The 17,672-nt window shown below is 38.6% G+C and overlaps 4 protein-coding genes across 5 annotated transcripts; all 4 read left to right on the top strand.

Moving 5' to 3' along the window:
- Nucleotides 1–107: 107 nt before the first annotated feature.
- On the top strand, nucleotides 108–754 carry LOC6618283. The gene is made up of 2 exons (XM_032718425.1): nucleotides 108–311; nucleotides 466–754. Exons 1-2 carry the CDS (start codon nucleotides 239–241, stop codon nucleotides 729–731), a joined length of 339 nt encoding a protein of 112 aa, XP_032574316.1. The 5' UTR covers nucleotides 108–238; the 3' UTR covers nucleotides 732–754.
- An 11,883-nt stretch (nucleotides 755–12,637) lies between these two features.
- On the top strand, nucleotides 12,638–13,866 carry LOC116801105. The gene is made up of 3 exons (XM_032718754.1): nucleotides 12,638–13,133; nucleotides 13,187–13,743; nucleotides 13,797–13,866. Exons 1-3 carry the CDS (start codon nucleotides 12,644–12,646, stop codon nucleotides 13,845–13,847), a joined length of 1,098 nt encoding a protein of 365 aa, XP_032574645.1. The 5' UTR covers nucleotides 12,638–12,643; the 3' UTR covers nucleotides 13,848–13,866.
- Nucleotides 13,867–14,057: 191 nt separating this feature from the next.
- On the top strand, nucleotides 14,058–15,534 carry LOC116801043. 2 transcript variants are annotated; one of them, XM_032718414.1, is made up of 3 exons: nucleotides 14,058–14,710; nucleotides 14,844–15,400; nucleotides 15,453–15,534. In XM_032718414.1, the coding sequence occupies exons 1-3, from the start codon at nucleotides 14,215–14,217 to the stop codon at nucleotides 15,504–15,506; spliced, it is 1,107 nt and encodes a 368-aa protein (XP_032574305.1). In that variant the 5' UTR covers nucleotides 14,058–14,214; the 3' UTR covers nucleotides 15,507–15,534. The 2 variants fall into 2 exon arrangements, with proteins under 2 accessions (XP_032574305.1, XP_032574304.1); XM_032718413.1 differs by having other exon boundaries at nucleotides 14,059–14,710; nucleotides 14,844–15,524.
- Nucleotides 15,535–15,946: 412 nt separating this feature from the next.
- On the top strand, nucleotides 15,947–17,561 carry LOC6618280. Its single transcript, XM_002042518.2, has 3 exons — nucleotides 15,947–16,454; nucleotides 16,811–17,373; nucleotides 17,438–17,561. Exons 1-3 carry the CDS (start codon nucleotides 15,962–15,964, stop codon nucleotides 17,492–17,494), a joined length of 1,113 nt encoding a protein of 370 aa, XP_002042554.1. The 5' UTR covers nucleotides 15,947–15,961; the 3' UTR covers nucleotides 17,495–17,561.
- The last annotated feature ends 111 nt before the right edge of the window (nucleotides 17,562–17,672 follow it).

Genomic DNA, 17,672 nt, shown 5'->3' with positions numbered 1-17,672 from the left:
AAAAATTGATAAGTAGACTCTCTGTATACCAGGTAGATAGAGCCGCAGAACAGAGAGGTCGGGAAGAACGCCAATAATCCCGAGTTGCTCAGCCGATCAAACAGTTTAAGCTCAGACTGCTCGGAGTGAGGACGTCGTCGTCATCGAAAGATAATTTAGAACTGCTGCATCTAGTATAGGAAGCCAGACAACAACAGTATTTGTTTATATTTCCACATAGACCGCATATAAATAAATTATGAAATCAGAGGCGTTGCACAAGTTTCTGGCGTTGTATTCGCTGCTGATTGCCTGCGCGTGGAGCACACCATGTAAGTTGAGCTTTGTAATCTCTGTGTCATTTCAGAGTAGGCTTGTGTTTTACCCAAAAGATCTCCTTTTTAAGTAATTGGTAATAGTTATCAAAATACTTTCATCAGAAAGAGATAAACTTAAGCAGTACCACAATAATTGCATATTTTTCAGTGAATCCGTCTCAACAACAAGCAACGTATCAACAAATGCCTGCAGTTCAACAGCCGGTTATCTTAGTTAAACATAATATAGGAACGGAAAATGCCGAGAATTACCGGATTACATTACCGTCAAAGGATCTGAAAGCAGGGGAGCCCTGTCTTACGATCACTTGGAAGACCAATCCAGATGGAACTGGTCCCGATGAACCACAGATCTACATGGGTGATGGATACTTCAGAATATTACAAGTAGCCCGAGGACAGAATAACCAATAAACAGAAAACTATATTGTATTTAATTTAACACTTTTACTGGGCACTTCCATTTTGAAAACATGTATGTACCATTTGTTGCAGTATGGCTAAAATTGTAAAGTTTTGACTCGAAAGGTATAAATCAGTAGGCCTCTCATCAAATTAAATATAGAAAAAGAGTGAGTGGTAGTGGTTAAAACATTGTATAGACAGTATTTTTAAAGTATTTTATTAAAAAAAATACGTGTTGAAAAACGTTTATTGAAAAATCCATTGGTAAAAACAAGCTCAGTAATAAATTAAATTTTGGTAACCCACTCCAATCTTTATCGCCTATAACTCCCACCGCAACCTACTCTCTGCTGATTTTTTATTTGACAAAATAATTGTACACTGACCCATTGCGCTTCGGGGGAGAAGTTGGATATTTTGCTCGTATTTTCAGGGCCCGGTTTTCGCAACACCCAGTCTGGACTCCGGAATATCGGTTGGTTGTCATGACAACTCTGCGCGTGGAGTTTGAAGCCGAGTTTTTGGGTTTGGGGCAGGTAGTCGCCCAGACAGTAGAATCCCAAACTACGAAACAACTCCCCAAAAACTGAACAGAGCTCCCTTTGCAGTTCCCAAACTCCCACTGTCTGTGTCTGCAAGTGACAGAGATGGAGCGACTAGGATGGAGTGGAAGTGGAGAGAAAGCGGCGGACCAGTCAGAGTCCTGGCAGAGAAAGAGAGACGGAGAGAGAGAGAGTCATCCTGGTTGGATGACTCCAATTCTGCAGGGCTGCACTTTTCGGGACGACTGCAAAAAATTTCGCTTTTTTCCATGCCCAGACTTTCGCTGCAGTTTTCATTTCAGAGCGCAACTCGAGAAGCAACATCAAAATCAACAAGAACAACAACTGCATGTCGCAGATAACGAAAAAAATGTGGCGTGGGAGTGTGTTAGTAATGCTAATTGACTTACATTCCTCCAGGGTCCACGGGTGGTATGATGAATATTCGAAATCGGCACTTACTAGTCGTATATGAGTATCTATTACCCCAACCGCGAAATGTTACCAACAATAAACTTATGAATGTGCAGTTATTTTGATATTAACAAAAAATACGCTAAATAATTTTTTTGTTTTCATTACTGTTATGAGAACAATTTGCTTTTAATGCTTTTTTTGTTGATACTGATCACTTTTTGTATACATCATTAATACCGCAACATATTAAAGCGTCTTCTAAATAAGAAGAATTGTAATATTTCAAAATAATTTAGCAAAGAATATAATTTGCATATAGTATACTAATAATAGCAAAGTAATAAATCTCCTTTTCTTAGGAAGTTAAAATAGAATACCCCATCTTAAATATATTCACTGTAGACATCGATATCGATTACTACCTATCAAATGTCAGAATAATAATGGAAATCAAAACCACTGGCTTGCTTTTAAATATAAATCAAAATTCTTAAGTTTTGTTTCAAATGTATCACCAGAAAGCAGAAGTGATTAAAAAATCACCGTGAAGTCAATTTAATGAAAATTGCATAGTCTTTATAAAGATGTTGTTCATACTCTTAGTGGCCTGCATTTACATCGCCTTCGGATTTCTTATTGTATATTTGATATGCATAATTTTAGTAATATGCTTGTCTATTTTCTTTGACTTCGATCCGATAAACAGTTTATGCTTTATATTATAGAAAAAAACATGTTTGGGGTAAGTGGAACTGTTTTCGAATAAAGCAACATACTGTTTAAACTGAGCCAATTATCCCTTTCTAATCCTTGACTTTCTCCTGTTCCAGATTGCGAAAATCAGAGAAATCATAAGGCGCGGCAAGTCAAGTGCGTTCCGAGAAATATCATTAATTTCCCGTTTTGCCGGCAACAACCCCGAAAAGCTCTCAGACAGGAGGTAAGTTCCACGATAAACCCCCAACAAAAGTTGACAAAAACTTTTGTGCATTACCTTTGTCTACATTTTGGTCAGTTCGCTGGGGGGAAAACGTGGGGACTTCGGTGGTGTTTAAGGACCGTGGCCAAGACAACTGGCAATAGATTGTGTGTTTGTTGTGGGGTTGTTGCTAATATGAATATGTTTGTTGTTATTTTATTTAACGCTACAATGCACTCGACTGCGACCCCTTTTTAAATTTCGAAGCAATGACAAACTCTGTCTGTCTGGCAACTGGGCTGGATGTTGGCCAGGATAGTTGTTTCCCCCCTTTTTGCTCAATTTTTAATCAGCCTTTTGGCCCGTGGCTTCCTCGATTTGATTGAATGGAATAAAATATTCGAGCTTCACTCTCGCTCCACATTTTTCGCTCTTCCTGTTTGCTGATGTTCTAGAAAATTTAGAAAGTTCCATTGCGGCTGCATCCACCCCTAGAGCGCCACCCCCACCGCTGACCCCATCAGGACTCCACAGCTTACCACTCACTACCCACATTTCGCCCCCGTTCCCATCAAACCTTCTTCACTGCGTCACGTTCGCCGCATGCTGTCTGCCATTTTGGCTTTTCCTGCAGGAAGCTTGCATATTTCACGTTCGCCATGTTGTTTTTTCCTCGCTGTGTCAGTGTGTGTATGCAGTGCGTTGCTGTTTGTGTGTGTGTGTGTGCGGTGTCTGTGTGAGCTGGTGCCCCAACTCTTCACTTTTATCGATTGAATTGTGTCTCCGGCTGTGAAATGCAGGTCATTGATCTGTTCGTGCCAGCTAAAAACGACGAAATGCTTTTTCGGTTTTTTCGCTCTCTCTCCTTTATATCCCTTTCTCTTTTCCTCTCGTTCCTCTCCTGAAGAAGTGGGAGCTGGGCAGGACAGCAGCTGCGGACTGCAATTCATCGTCTGGTGTTTTTATTTTTGGGGTTTTTTGGATAGTCAGCATATGAACCGTGCTCTTAGTTTCCAGTAGGCAGCATCATAAATCAGATTTATCTTTGATAAACCAATTACGTGTCAGGGTATTTAGATGAATGTCATTATAGGTGAAAGAGAATATAAAACCCTTATGTATAACTATAATGGTTTATTTGAAATAAGGAAATTACTTAGAATAAACGTAATTATTTACATATCTACAAGTTCATAAGCCATCTGTCAGCTCAAAAGTAGGCAGCAAATAATTTTGAACTCCAGATGGCGCCACTAGTCTATAAAATTAGAGGAAATTTTGCTTTAGAGCTGGAAAAACTTTCCACAGAAGTTCCATAGCCGATCACATTTTGTTTTTCTACCATCACCAACATAACGACTGTGAAATATATTTCCTATTCCAAGCTTTGGAGTAGTGGAGCATCAGCAAACTCTGTCTGGAGTTATTCGAGTACGAGGTCTGGGCTTGGAGTTAAAAATCAGAGCCAGACTGCCAGCAGAAATATATCCAGCAAAGGGGCAAACTGTACCATGGCAGTGGAAATACAGAGGACAGACAGTGGCAGAAAGGGAAATCTACTACGACTTATAGCACAAGGATATGTATTTTCGGCATTGGAGCTTCCGCCTCCGGTTGTTGGGGGTTAAATAAAAAGTACTTGTCCGGCTGGCGGTTCATTGACCATCCAGCCGACCGGCGACGATGCTATCTGGGCAAAGTATATTGCCATCGACCATCCAATGCTCCTTACCACATTTACTAATGGGGCTTGTTTTACCTATCGCTGGAAAAACAAAAATAAACAAAACGTAATGTGCAGAACGAGTTGCAAGGTCGACGAACGTTGAATGCGGTTCCCAAGCCCAGTTCTAAGTCCCGAGTTCCCGGATTCCGGGCCCAGGTCTGTGCAGTTGACTTAATGCCCGGCTCTGTGAGCCAAACACGTTTTTCGCTATATTTGTGGGTAAGTTTTCAATCATCGAGCTTAAGGGAATCGCATCGGTTTCCCTTCTTCTTTTGCTCCACCAATCATTTTGGAATGCAATGTCGACTTTCACATCAGACTAATGCCTTTGACATTGCTTGGTCACTCTCTCTGTGTCCCAGTACCTCACCAAATTTTTTGGTGGGGTAATCTTTCAGTTCAGGTCCATCAGGGATTTAATAGTAATAGTACTTGTTCTATAGAAGAAAGCATTCGTAGTAGTGCAGATTTTATTTATTTTAGATCAATATTTTAATTGCAAATGTAAATAAACAGATGGACACAAGCTTATAATATAATCTAATGAGTGAAATAAAATAACTCTGAATTTACTTATTTTATCGCCATTTTCATTCACTTTCTTGTTGCAAAATCTTACCCATAATTTGAAGCCAAGATAGCGCATCTCGGAAACTCCACGGTCATTGGAATTGCACAGCACTAAAGACTCTCAACCAAATGCAGAACGTTAAGCGCAGGCGTCGTCACTAGAGAAAAGCAGAGATTTTGATATGTGGCAATTGAGAAAGAGTTACCGTAGAGTTCTCTCTGGCTGGGAATCTTCTCCCCTTAAACTCCCAAAGCCAGGGGCCTAACGCTCGGGCTAATGGCCTCTCGAGTCGCCAGCCGATGCTATAATCGTCGGATTCGTGCCTCTAGCTTTTGTTGCATTCCACAGCGCCGAGGTGGTTTCTCTCCGCTCCTCCGATTCTCGGATCTCGTGTTCACCAGCTCCCTGGTTCTACCATTCTCTAGTTCTCTGGTTCCCCTCCCACACTCTCACCCAGTTTCAGTTCAGGTCAGGTCTGCTGGCATTGACACTGACACTGCGCCTCGATGGCATTGGCCATGGCATTCTGGGTGCTTCTCGAAGCGGCTTCCTGCACCGTCACCTTGGAGCCCCTTCTCCGATACTCCCCACGTTGTTCTCCTGATCCGAACTGGTCTGGCATTCATCAACCTCGTTTTCAAGGAGGGGTGGCGGTACCTGGCACTCTGTGTACAGAGGGAGCCTAGGAAGTTGCTGTGGCCTGGGAATATTGCTTTTATATTCAAATATTTATATTCATAGTATTTAAACTAATTTTAAAAATAATAATAATATAATATAATGAAAAATATCTTGAATCATTAAAATCTTCAAATGTTTGTTTTAATAATTTTGAAGCTCTATTATTGTTAGTATTGTTAGAATACTCCATTAAAATAGATTTTTTAACGTTATTCGTTTATCGTTAAAATTGCCTATAGGTCCAAAGAACGCATAAACTGACTGCCAACTTGAAAATCCATATTTGATTACGTTATGCATTGACAGGCTTCTATTGTGTAACCAAGACCTATTCGTGGCCTTTCTGTTTGCAGACCAAAACCATCAGAATGCCCAGCTCCATGATGTCCGTGAGCCTGAGCTGGATTTTTAATTGGCCTAGTCCATTGAGTGCTCCATTTGCCGGTTTCCCATCTGTGTACTCATCAGATATCTGCTGGCCAAGGTGCCAGTGGGGTGAATTGCAGGACAGATGCCCAACGATAATGGACAGCTGAGATTTGCACTCGGATAGCAGTAACTGTGAAAACAAGTTTGAATTGCAAATGAGTGAATTGCGAATGAACTGGGAATTTTCCAATTGCTCTTTGAAGAACTAAATGGGCTTTACGCAGAAAAGGCAATGTAGATATCTTGGCGACGAAACCAGAATCGATGAATTCACATTGGAAAGAAAATTAAGCTTTTATATCTCTATTGAAAGTAAACTTAAATAAAATGTTTTAAATTTAAGTCAGTTGTGTAGTTTGAGTGAAAAGTACTGAAACATCATTAGATCATAGAATATATTATATTAATAAATCACTCATCATAATTGAAGTCAGACATCCATATGTTAACATTTTGTCTTTTGAGGGTATTTGTTTATATGCATGTTGTATAACATTCTGTAATTCTTATAATCTTCACCAGCTCCAAAAGGCTACTTAAACAATACTCTTTTATCATGTACACGGTCCTTAATTTGTCACCGAGTAATCCCATCTCCAGGATTTCAGTTCAGCGCTTTTCCCCAACTAAACCATGTGACAGTTTAACTACTCATCAGTTGCAATCAAAAGAAAAAGGGACATCATAATTAAAATGAAAATCAACGAAAAGCGAAAACTTGTTGTCATACATATTCTGTACTTTCCTATATATGCGGAGATACATATATAAACAAGCGCACACGGACAAATTGTAGTCCTCACAGACAGAACAATAACAGACTAACCTATTGTAAAGTGGGGGAAATACAAAGCTCAACGGCAAATATGTATGTTTACATAAATATATGTACATCCCTTTTGGCCATGTGTCTGTGTGTTTATGCACTTGTATGCACTTGCGACAAATTTTCCAAAATGGCGTCGACAATGACTAACCGTCCGACGTGAACTCCCTCCCTCCTTCCCCATTTTTCCACCCACAACGAAATGTGTAGGGGTGTTCTTTTTGTCTGCCTGCGAAACTCCAGAACTCCAGGTCAATGATACCAAAAGTTAAACACCCAGCCAGCCCACGAAGTCCGTGCCAAGCCCCCCCTGCCTTCCCCCATGTCTGCGTCGCACTTGAGCAATTTTCACAAAAAAAAGCGAAAAAAAAATGAAAATAAACATAACAAACTGCAGAAAAAAAGAGGCAAGACTCGATTGAAAGAAGAGAAGGAAAACAAAAAGCGACGGGCCGCACCCTGGGGCTAAAGGAGTGGGAAAAATGGAGCGGGCGGGTGGAGTGCATTCGACGTCAGTGTCAAGTTTACGCTAGGTTCACCACCTTCACCCCCCAGACGCCGATCCTCCCATCAGCCCACGAGTCGCCTTTTTCCAAACACAACTCCATTTTCAATGGCAGCACAAAAGCACTTTTATCTTTGTACGTTTAATTTGTGCAGTGGAAAGCGAGCAGGAAAAGCGGCAGATCGGATTGTGAGGCTAGTGGGTGCACTGAGAAAATATGCTAGTTAGTTCGAGAGCTTAAAAAATGAATTACTCTATCCCTTATTCATTTATTTATCATAATAAAATAATACATAAATTTAATACATTTAATTTAATACATAATACATAAATTTATGTAGGTACACACATTTATTAAGTTTAAACTTTGTATTTATGCTTTCAGATTAATATTAGAAAATATATATTTCAATCAATAATTTCAGTTCTGTTCAGTCTAATGATATGATATATTTGCTCTTAAGTCAATGGATTTGTTACATTCGCCTGTAGTTGGGATCCATATATAACCTAAAGTTATAATCTTATGCAATGTTTATATATCTTTAAAACTAATAACGTTTTTTTATGTGCTTTTAGGGGCTGGGGGTGCATAAGCGAACGCGTCACCTAGCGGCTAGGGCACGAAGCTGCCGCCACCACCGCCCCCTTTTCTAACAAGCAAAACAATCCGCAACCATCTGCACTCATGCATCATTCGTTGTGCCTTCCTCTCTCTATCGCTCTCTGTATCTGCAGCTGCTTTTCCTGTCTGTGTGAGCACACATATACATATATATCCATATGTGTAAAAGTGTGTGTGCATGGAGCAGCGACAGCAACAACAACCACGACAACTTGAACAACGCGGTGAAGGTCATTGCTACCAAAATTGTGTCTCCCTTTTGTCCTACTCTACTCTCGACTCGATTCGCTTCGTCTCACACGCACACTCGCACAGAAGCGCACTCACACTGAGGCACACGCTCACACAGACAGGAAAAGCCCAGTATCTGTGTGTGCTATCCATCCATCCTAGTGGTATACTCCACATCCAGAAAACATACTACATAAAACTCGAACGGGGAGTTGGGAGCTCGGTTCTGGAAATTGAGACAGCTATGGAAATGGGAAAAAGAGAGAGAAAGGGATCTGGAGAACTGCAGTGCTTGTTTGGGGGTTTTTCTTTTTCGTTTGGCTTTTTTGTTTTCTATGTGCACGCTTTTCGCCAGTCTTCCCCTTTCGTCAGCTTTTTGATAAGGCATGGGTAAGGAAGTTGCCAGATGTTGAATCCGATTATCCTTATAATAAATAATAAAGGGGATTTATGTATAAGGGATTTATCTATATCTCTGATAAGATTACTTAATAATGAAAATGTACACTCTTGTGTAAATTGAAGATTAAACTTAAACTAACCAAAGGAATTCCTTATCCGATCTCATGCTATCTAATACAAAAAACGTAGCATACTTTGCACCAATTATTCGATCACCACAACTATTTGCTAACTTAAGATCTGGATTTTATTTTTAATGTTATAATATATTCTTTGGAAATATAGTGGTTTTGTGCTAGAATTGGAACAGTGTGGCAGCGCTGTAACGACACTTGGCTTACGATTACAAAATCGCAACAGTGCCTCCAACTCCGCAACTGAAAACTTGTTCGTTCCAACTTCTCCAATACCTACGAGTATGTCCTCCCTTTCGCACAGACATTCGTCTCGCTCTGGCCGCAAACTGTGTCTGTGTCACTCAACCCACTAAACTAGCGCACAATGCGAATTGCGAAATGCGACGATGACGTTAGGCAACGACCGACGTTATTCAGTTCCCCCAGTTCTTTGTATACACTTATAAAAAGTGTTTCAGTTTGGCCGATCTGTATATTTTATATTCATGCTAAATAGGATATAATTAAATCTATACAAAAACATCATTTTTCGAATTTATGAGTCCCTAAAAAGGTTTTGAATTAAATCAAATAAAATTATTTTATTAAAGAACGTTGTCCAATGCTTGCATTGACAATATACAAGTAGGCCAACCTATCTGTCTTCAATAAACACTTAAAAAACTAAGATTTTATACCTTTCAATTGTTTTTAGGGTATTCCGAGAATCGGTCTGCATGGTGCCAATGTTGTGTTCTCTTTCGCCCGCCATGGCAGACAGTGCACTGCTATTTCGCCGTCTGTCTCTCTCTCTCTCTCTCTCTTAACTCTCTGTCTCTGTTGGGCATTGTGCTCCATTCACGTGCTGCACGCTTTTCGCGTGTGTGCCTTCCAACGCCTGCGATCCCCCATCGCCCTACGCCCATCGCTCTTTCTGTTTCTCTCTTGGCTCTCAACGGAAGTTGGAGTGCGCAACTGTGTGTGTGAGTGCTGGGTTCAATGTCTGGTGGTTGACCTACCCATACCACTAGGTTTTCCCAGGAGTCTCGCTTCTCGGCTCCTGCTGCACTTCGCTCCTGCTTCCTTCTCGGTCCTTTTCGCGCTTTTGACTCATTTGAACGGCTTGTTCTGCCCCAGCTTGGGTATTAGAAAGTGCCGCACCCAGAAACAAAAAGAAAAATAAAATAAAAAACTGCAACTCGCACTCCCGTCTCTTCTGTGTGACAAGTGAAAACTAGAAAATTCTGCTGCTCACCACTCACTAAAGTAAAAGTTGTCTTATCAATGCGCCGGAGCTTTTAGCAGTGGGTGGTGGTGTTTCGGTGACGACAGCTCATTTGGCGTCATTGCGTCGAGACAAGGGCCTCATAAAGATGTTAACCAGAGATTGCATAGTTTAATACTGATTTCCAAGCTGGTCTGGCATCAACTACTTGGGAATTGACCCAGGACATGGTTAATATCGTCGAAAACAAGCTCAGCCAATTTTAACCCGTACAAGTTAGTTTTATTTATGATCTCAAAAACGGAGCTGCGTTACTGAAAGCTACACACTTATATTGCATTTCCGAATTTGAATTCAAGGCAGCAAGAAAGCAGGTTACAAACCAAGATGTATTTTAAAAAAATCGCATTTTTTTTAAAGTTTACCAATACTATTTTCTTACCACTTATATTTACAAAATATATATTTTTTTTGAATATATTGCATTATTGCATTGCACAAAATATTTGCAGCATTCTTTTAGCTTTAGTTGGTGGAAAACTTCTAGTTAGTCTTCCTATGCCATTAACTGGTTTTCCACTTGCCGCAGATTCAAGGCTAACTCCGTTGGGTCATTGCCATTGCGAGTTTTTCCCCAGTGCTGGAAAAACTAGTTGCATTCACCTGGGCTCGCAATATTTGTTAGACAGATTATCCAAGAACCTGCTGGGCAAGTTTTCTTCAGCCCGACTTCGCCACAGGGAAAGTTCTGGAGGGAGAGTGTGCGCTAATACCGGAGAAATGGAGAAAGTTGCAAGTGGCAAAAGACACTTCAGTCAGCCCATCTCGCACTTCCACTCCATTTCCACAGTGGAAAGTAGGTGAGGTGAGTCACAGTTGCCAGTGGCAAATATGCATACAACATCCCCTATTACTTACTGCAATTCCTAAAATAATAAAGGTGGGTGGTTCGGTTGGCTTCGCTCTCAAATGAAAAATTATCATGCAGAACCAGTCTGCGGAACTTCCCATTGGCAAGTGAGCGGCTCCTCTTTGTTTTGTTCACAATTCATTTGGAGAATATTGTTTAAAGGATCTTCTCTTCAATAAAAATAAACTTTAGAATGTTTAATCTAATTTAAGTCACCAGTCTGTTGGATTATTAAGAATTGTTTATCATTTCAGATTGAATATATGTAGGTCTTTTATTTATTTTACGTATTTAACATTTATCTTATTAATAAAATTTTAAAAAACATTTATCTTTTTACATATAATTCAATAAATATGTTTTAATCATACAACGGTATTTAAAAATGCTTAGTTTACTTACAGCTAAAAAAAAGTAAGTACTATCCCCAGTAAAAGCTTGCAACCCTTTTTCTCATGAATTTTTACGCCGTTCCCTCATTCTTTGGATGGTTTATTGACCTCCATGCTGCACTGCATTGCGTCAGCAGCTCATCTGGTAGCCTCTTATCACGCAACTGGCATCAAAAGTGTCAGCCATAGCCCTACACTGCTAAAAAAAGAAAACAATAATAAAAAAAATGCGAAATCGATAATTTTAAGCATAACCACTTCAATTAATAAAGCAAGGAAAATGCTATAGTCAAGTTCTCCGACTATAAGATAGCCGTTACTCAGCTAGAGTGAATGTGAACGCGAAATTTCATCATTGTTCTGGCATATCGGTATTGGGGAATAAAATGAGATATGTTTGCTGATCAAGAATATATATACTCTATATCTATATATATAGACGCTTCCTTTTACTCCTTTTTCTCCTTTACTCTTTTACTCTACAAGTAACTGCTATAATAATAAATAGAATAAAAACTGCTTTACTTTTTCATTGCGCCCCTTGTAAACTTGCTTGACTGTTGCAACAGTACATGTTATCGAAAGTTTTGGGTGAAGAAGGGGGGTTGAGAGTAGGGTTGTCACCAAGGGTTGGTGCATTACGACATTATAATTAGTGTAATCTATACCGATTTGCAGAATAAGCTTGATGTTTTTGCCCAAGCAAGTGCTCATGAGGTGCAGGCAGCTTTGAGGGTAACCGCAGTGGGACTTGCCTTTCAATGAGAATTTAAGTGGAGACATTTAATTGTTATATCAAACTGACCTCAACATGTAGATATATATAAAATACGTGCCACTATAGTTACTATATTACTACTATATTTCTATTACTATTGTATATCTGCTGTTAGTAATAACGAATTGGGGGTGATCGGATCAAAATTTCGACTTTGAATAATTAAGAAGTCATAAAATTAACTTACAATAAATCATTATTAAAGATAATTTGTGGATTAAATTAATTACTTCAGTTATTGATCTATTATATATTTTATTTCTAGATGCAATATTGTAATTGGAGCCCATAATAAAGCAGTGAACCCAGAGTGGGACAATCTCTTGTATATTTACTCTCATGCTCAATAGCGTTGTATTTCAAGAAAAAAGTTTTGTTTGCATCAGCTTGCTCTGCATATTTATACAAACATTAGCTTTAACAATAAATAAGATATGATAAGTGCAACATCATTATCATAATTAATCCTTTTAGGACAAGCTATTGTATTGCACGTGAAAAGACTGCAAAAGATTCTCTCTTCTCTCTTTTTCTCTCTTCGATTTTACAGTTCCACTCTGCTCTTTTCTCAGAGAGCTGTGACACAGTTCTCAGTTCGCTTTTCGCTCTGATGCCAGAAGCTCGTAATGGATTTCCAACGGAGAATATACGATGTGCCATTCGAAATCCTCGATCTGATATTTGAAAAACTTGATAGTTTACAATATAAAGTTAACTTAGCTTTGGCGCACGAAAAGCTTGCAAAAGCTTTCTCCTTTCACAGCCGCAAAAAATTCAGGAAACTTACGCTCGACGGACGGCTAACACTTGATTCCTGGAACTTTTTAATACGGGAATGTGGACCCAGGATTGAAGAATTTGTCTACGGTGTATGTGGTAGAAATGGGAAGAGTCTTTTACTCAAGGTGGTTGAGAAACATTGTCCCAATTTAAAATCCGTTCAGTTCTATTTGTCTGATCGGAAAAACATTCCGTCTTTCTTAGAAAATATGAAAAGCTCTCTGACATCGGTTAAAATAAACCAACAAAGTTACTTTCCGGCTACCATCCTGATCGCGGTGAGTGGAATAACGCAACTAAAGGAATTTTCCTTCAGGGGATACGTAGACGAAAATGGTGAGCTTCATAAATTTATTAATAATTATCTTTAACTGGGGCCTTGTTCTCAGTTCGCCACTTAGATAAATTGGTTGCCCTGGAGAAGTTAAGCATCACAGATATTAAACCTTTCAGTACGCCTCCTGTGGACTTACTACCAATTTGTGCATCACTGAAGAAGCTGCGCAATTTAACTGTGGTTGAAGTTAAAATATTGCCTTATGATGAGCCTTATTCTACATTTTGGTCCAGCTTGGAATTTTTGCACTTGGAGTATTGCGAATTCTCCATCGAATTGCCAGACTGCCCAAACCTCAAATATTTGGATATGCATTACCCAAAATGTGCCATCGAAGGCTATGTTTTGAAATTTATTCTTAAGAATGGAAAAAATCTGACAGAACTGCGCGAAAGATCCGTTCCGCCAATCAATGGCAATGGTTTTCTCGACCTGCTTCGCGGCTGCCCCAAATTGCGGCGTCTACGCACTACAATGGAATTCATAAAACTCCACGCGGGGTTTGTGTGTTCTATTTTGGAAATTTTAAAGGAAAATGGAGTTACGCCGGAGAACCCATTAGAACTAATTATATGTAGGCGGATAAAATGGAAGTGGTTTCGACGACTAGTAAGTGCAAGAAAGCAATAAGTTATGAGGTTTAAACCAATGAATATTTGCAGCACCGTCGGTCTCCCAATGCTGAGTTAATTGATTTGTACGAGGGTACTTGATAGTTTAAAATAAAACAAAGCATAATTATTACTCGTTGATTATATTTATTTATTATACATAGCTTTTATCGAGCTCCAATCAAAAGCTTTTCTTCCACGAAAATGCATTTCTCTTGAAAAAAAAACTTGTTTTAGACCTGATATTAAATAATATTTTATATAATTCGTTTAACCGTGCTGCAAAGTGGATATCCCATAATTTGTACGTATGTATAAGCAGTAATAGTAATGTCAGTGAACTCTAATCAGAAAGTACAAAAGCTATTCTTGTGCTTGTCTCTTCGTTCGCGAATGCATCTCTCTCTTTAGTAAATGCAGTTTGCCAAATGCCTCAGTTCGCATTTCGCTCTCGACGAAAAAGCTTGTGATGGATAACCCGCGGAGTATAACCGATTTGCCGATCGAAGTCCTCGATCTGATATTTAAGCATCTTATTTATATGAATTACAAAGTGGAGCTGGCTAAGGTCCACAAAAAGCTCACAAAAGCTTTTGGCTATCACAGCAAAAATGAATTTAGGACGCTTAAGGTAACAAGGTGGTTTTCAGATGAATCGTTTTTGTTGATAATACAAGAATGTGGGCACACAACTGAGGAATTAGTTTTCGATAGAAGTTGTGACTTCTGGAACGATATTCTAATCGAAGCGGTTACCAAATACTGTACCAATCTGAAATCGTTTAAAGCAGTTTTATATAGATCGGACAGTGACCAAATATTTACCTTTTTGGAAAAAACAAAGAAAATATTATTATCAGTTTCATTGGAACAACGTGAGCAATTTCCATTAGAAATATTAAAAGTTGTTGGTGAAATGACGCAATTAAAGGAACTTTCTGTAAAAGGATACATTGACGAGAACGGTAAGTTTTAATAGCACAATATAACTGTATTTAAAATTACCTTCTGTAGGGTATAAAGCATCGGAAAAGAAACCATTTCATGTTTTTTCTTGTAATCTAGTTCGTGTTTGATTTCTAAAAGCGTTTCATTCAGTTTACGAAATTCAGAAATTGGTCGCCCTGGAGAAGCTGAACATCGAACACCATTATTATCTAGAAAAGCCTGATGTCAACATACTGAGAATCTGTTCGTCACTAAACAAACTGCGAGAATTGACTATAAATAATGTTCATATAATGTCATGTGAAGAGCCCCATTCAAAAATATGGGCCGATCTGGAGACCTTAAAACTTATTATATGCGCGTTAACACCCGAGATACCAGACTGTCCTAATCTAAAAGTTTTGGATACTCATTACCTCCGAAAATCCAACGAAGGCTACATTTTAAAATTTATTCTTAAAAATGGAAGAACTCTAACAACTTTATATGAAAGATGTCATCCACCGATCGATGCCAACGGTTTTCTCCAACTGCTTCGAGGCTGCCCCAATTTACGATATCTTTACACTCCTCTGGAATATATTAAACTCTATGCGGCCTATGTGTCTACTATTGTGGACATTTTGAGGGAAAATGACGTGACGCCGGAGAACCCATTTGAACTGGTTGTGTGTAGACGAATTAAGTGGAAATGGTTTCGAAGATTGGTAAGTGCAATAAGTTATGATGTCTTAAATGTTGGCTCATTTGAACCTTTAGCTCCGTCGGACACCAAATGCTGAATTGATAAGTCTTTATTTAGCTGAAGAATAAGGAAAAAATAATATAACAATAATAATAAAATCCAATAGTGATTTTATTTTATGTATAAAAAATATGTTATGATTTTATAAAAATATATATATAAAAAATATCAAATCTAAAGATTATAAATTATAAATTAATTTAAGTTGTTTACTGCAAAATAGTGTTTAGGTAAGAAAAGATATATTAAATTAAATAAAAAAATAAAATGTATTATTTAGTTTTCTTTATATTTGCATATTCATATTTTTGTGAATTCTACAGAAATGAACTATTATTTTTATATCGGTGAAAAAGTTGAAATGCTTAAAGTCGGTAGATACAACCTTCCAAATGTATCACAGCTTGCGGGAATTTACGGTTAGTTCTCCTCTCTCAATTGGAGGTCGCTAAAATTCCCATCCCTATCAGTTTTGCATTAGTCTTGCGTTTGGCCTTCGCTCTCGAGGGTATGGGTACCTGCAATGAGCAATCAACGGACTATAACCGATTTACCACTCGAAGTGCTCGATATCATATTTAGTAACTTACGAAATCTAAGGGACAAACTTCGACTGGCGCAGGTTGATGATTATCTGGGAAAAGCGTTTTCCTACCACAGCCGCAGTGATTTCAAGAAGTTCTCACCAAAAATACATTTTCCCGTTCGACTTTATCGAGTTCTGCTGGCGAACTGTGGCCCTTCTATTGTGGAATTTACCTGTGGATCGGACACCTGGAGCGATGTGTTGGCCAAATCGATTGCGAAGTACTGTCCCAACCTGGAGACGGTGAACATCAGTGCTTCATTAAGGAATAGTCACAGTCTTCAGTTTTTTCTGTTGAACTTGGCGAACTCTTTAATATCGGTCGAACTGAAGCTCAACGATAGTTGCCAATCGCCGAGGATTCTTAATGCCGTGGCCGAGCTGAAACACTTGAAAAAATTCTTGTATGAAGGATACATAGATTGGGGAGGTAAGTCATTTAAGAAAATAAATCGAATTTCCAATAGTGTTATATTCTCATTTCATTCCGGCGTTAATGGGTTAAAGAGTATAGTTAAAAGAGTATCGAAGTAAATATAATACGATAAGCGGCTGTTTATATTCAGACTCGGCCAATATCAAACGGTAAATTTTTTTCCGTTTGACGATTATCAGATTTCTGTCTGTCTTCCTTTTGTTTTGACTCCCGTTCGGATAATTCAACATTGCAAATTATAATGTTTTCTTTCGTTTGCAAACTTATTTACTTAGTACTTGCATATGTTTGCCTCTCTCGTATTGGGTATGAAATAGTAAACTTGTTATTTTGTTGTCCACATTTTTCAGTTAATCAGCTGTGCAAACTGGTTGATCTGGAGGAGCTGCAACTCATCTATCAAGGTAGAGGATACAGATGCAGAGCAGTTAATCTGCTTCAAATTTGCGGAAATATGACAAATCTCCGGCGTTTGACTGTGAGCAATATATCTATATCTCAACCAGACAGCTTCCATCCCATGATATGGCCAAATTTAAAAGATTTGAAAATGCAGAATTGCGAAATCTCCACAGTGATACCCGATTGTCCCAAGCTGAAAAGCTTATATATCAAATTCTGCAAATGTAGAATCAAAGGATACGTATGCAGTTTTATTTTGAAAAACGGCAATAATATCGAGGAAATCGATGAAAGCTGTGAACCGGCACCATTTGATGGGCAGAGTTTCCTTCAAGTTATTCGCAGCTGTCCAAAATTGCGAGTGTTGTCCACTCAAATGGGTGGTATCAAGATCTACCAAGCTTTTGTTACATCCGTAGTGGATATTCTCAAGGAGACCGCATCAACGCGAAAGGAACCCTTCGAACTGATATTGTACTGCCGGGACAAGCTTAGATGGTTTCGACGATTTGTGAGTGGAATCTACCATATGTTTACTTTGCATACACTTTTCGTTGTTAATTTTCGTCTTTCAGTTACAACGGACTTCTAATCCTGAAGTGATTCATACGCTTTACCTGTACAAGTTTTAAGGACTGGCCAATGGTATATCAGAAAACTCAAAACAATTAATTATAAATCTATTTTAATTATTATTTAACCTGTATAGAACGATTGTACAATTTGTAAAACTTAGAAAGTAGTTGCTTTTTATTTTTTAAATTGTAACGAATTCGAACTGAATAATAACAATTGCAAATATCTAATATC

Source organism: Drosophila sechellia, chromosome 3L (genome assembly GCF_004382195.2).
Source record: "Drosophila sechellia strain sech25 chromosome 3L, ASM438219v1, whole genome shotgun sequence".
NCBI lineage: Eukaryota > Metazoa > Arthropoda > Insecta > Diptera > Drosophilidae > Drosophila > Drosophila sechellia.
The sequence above is the reverse complement of the archived record's forward strand: the minus strand, read 5'-3'. Positions and strand labels throughout refer to the sequence as shown.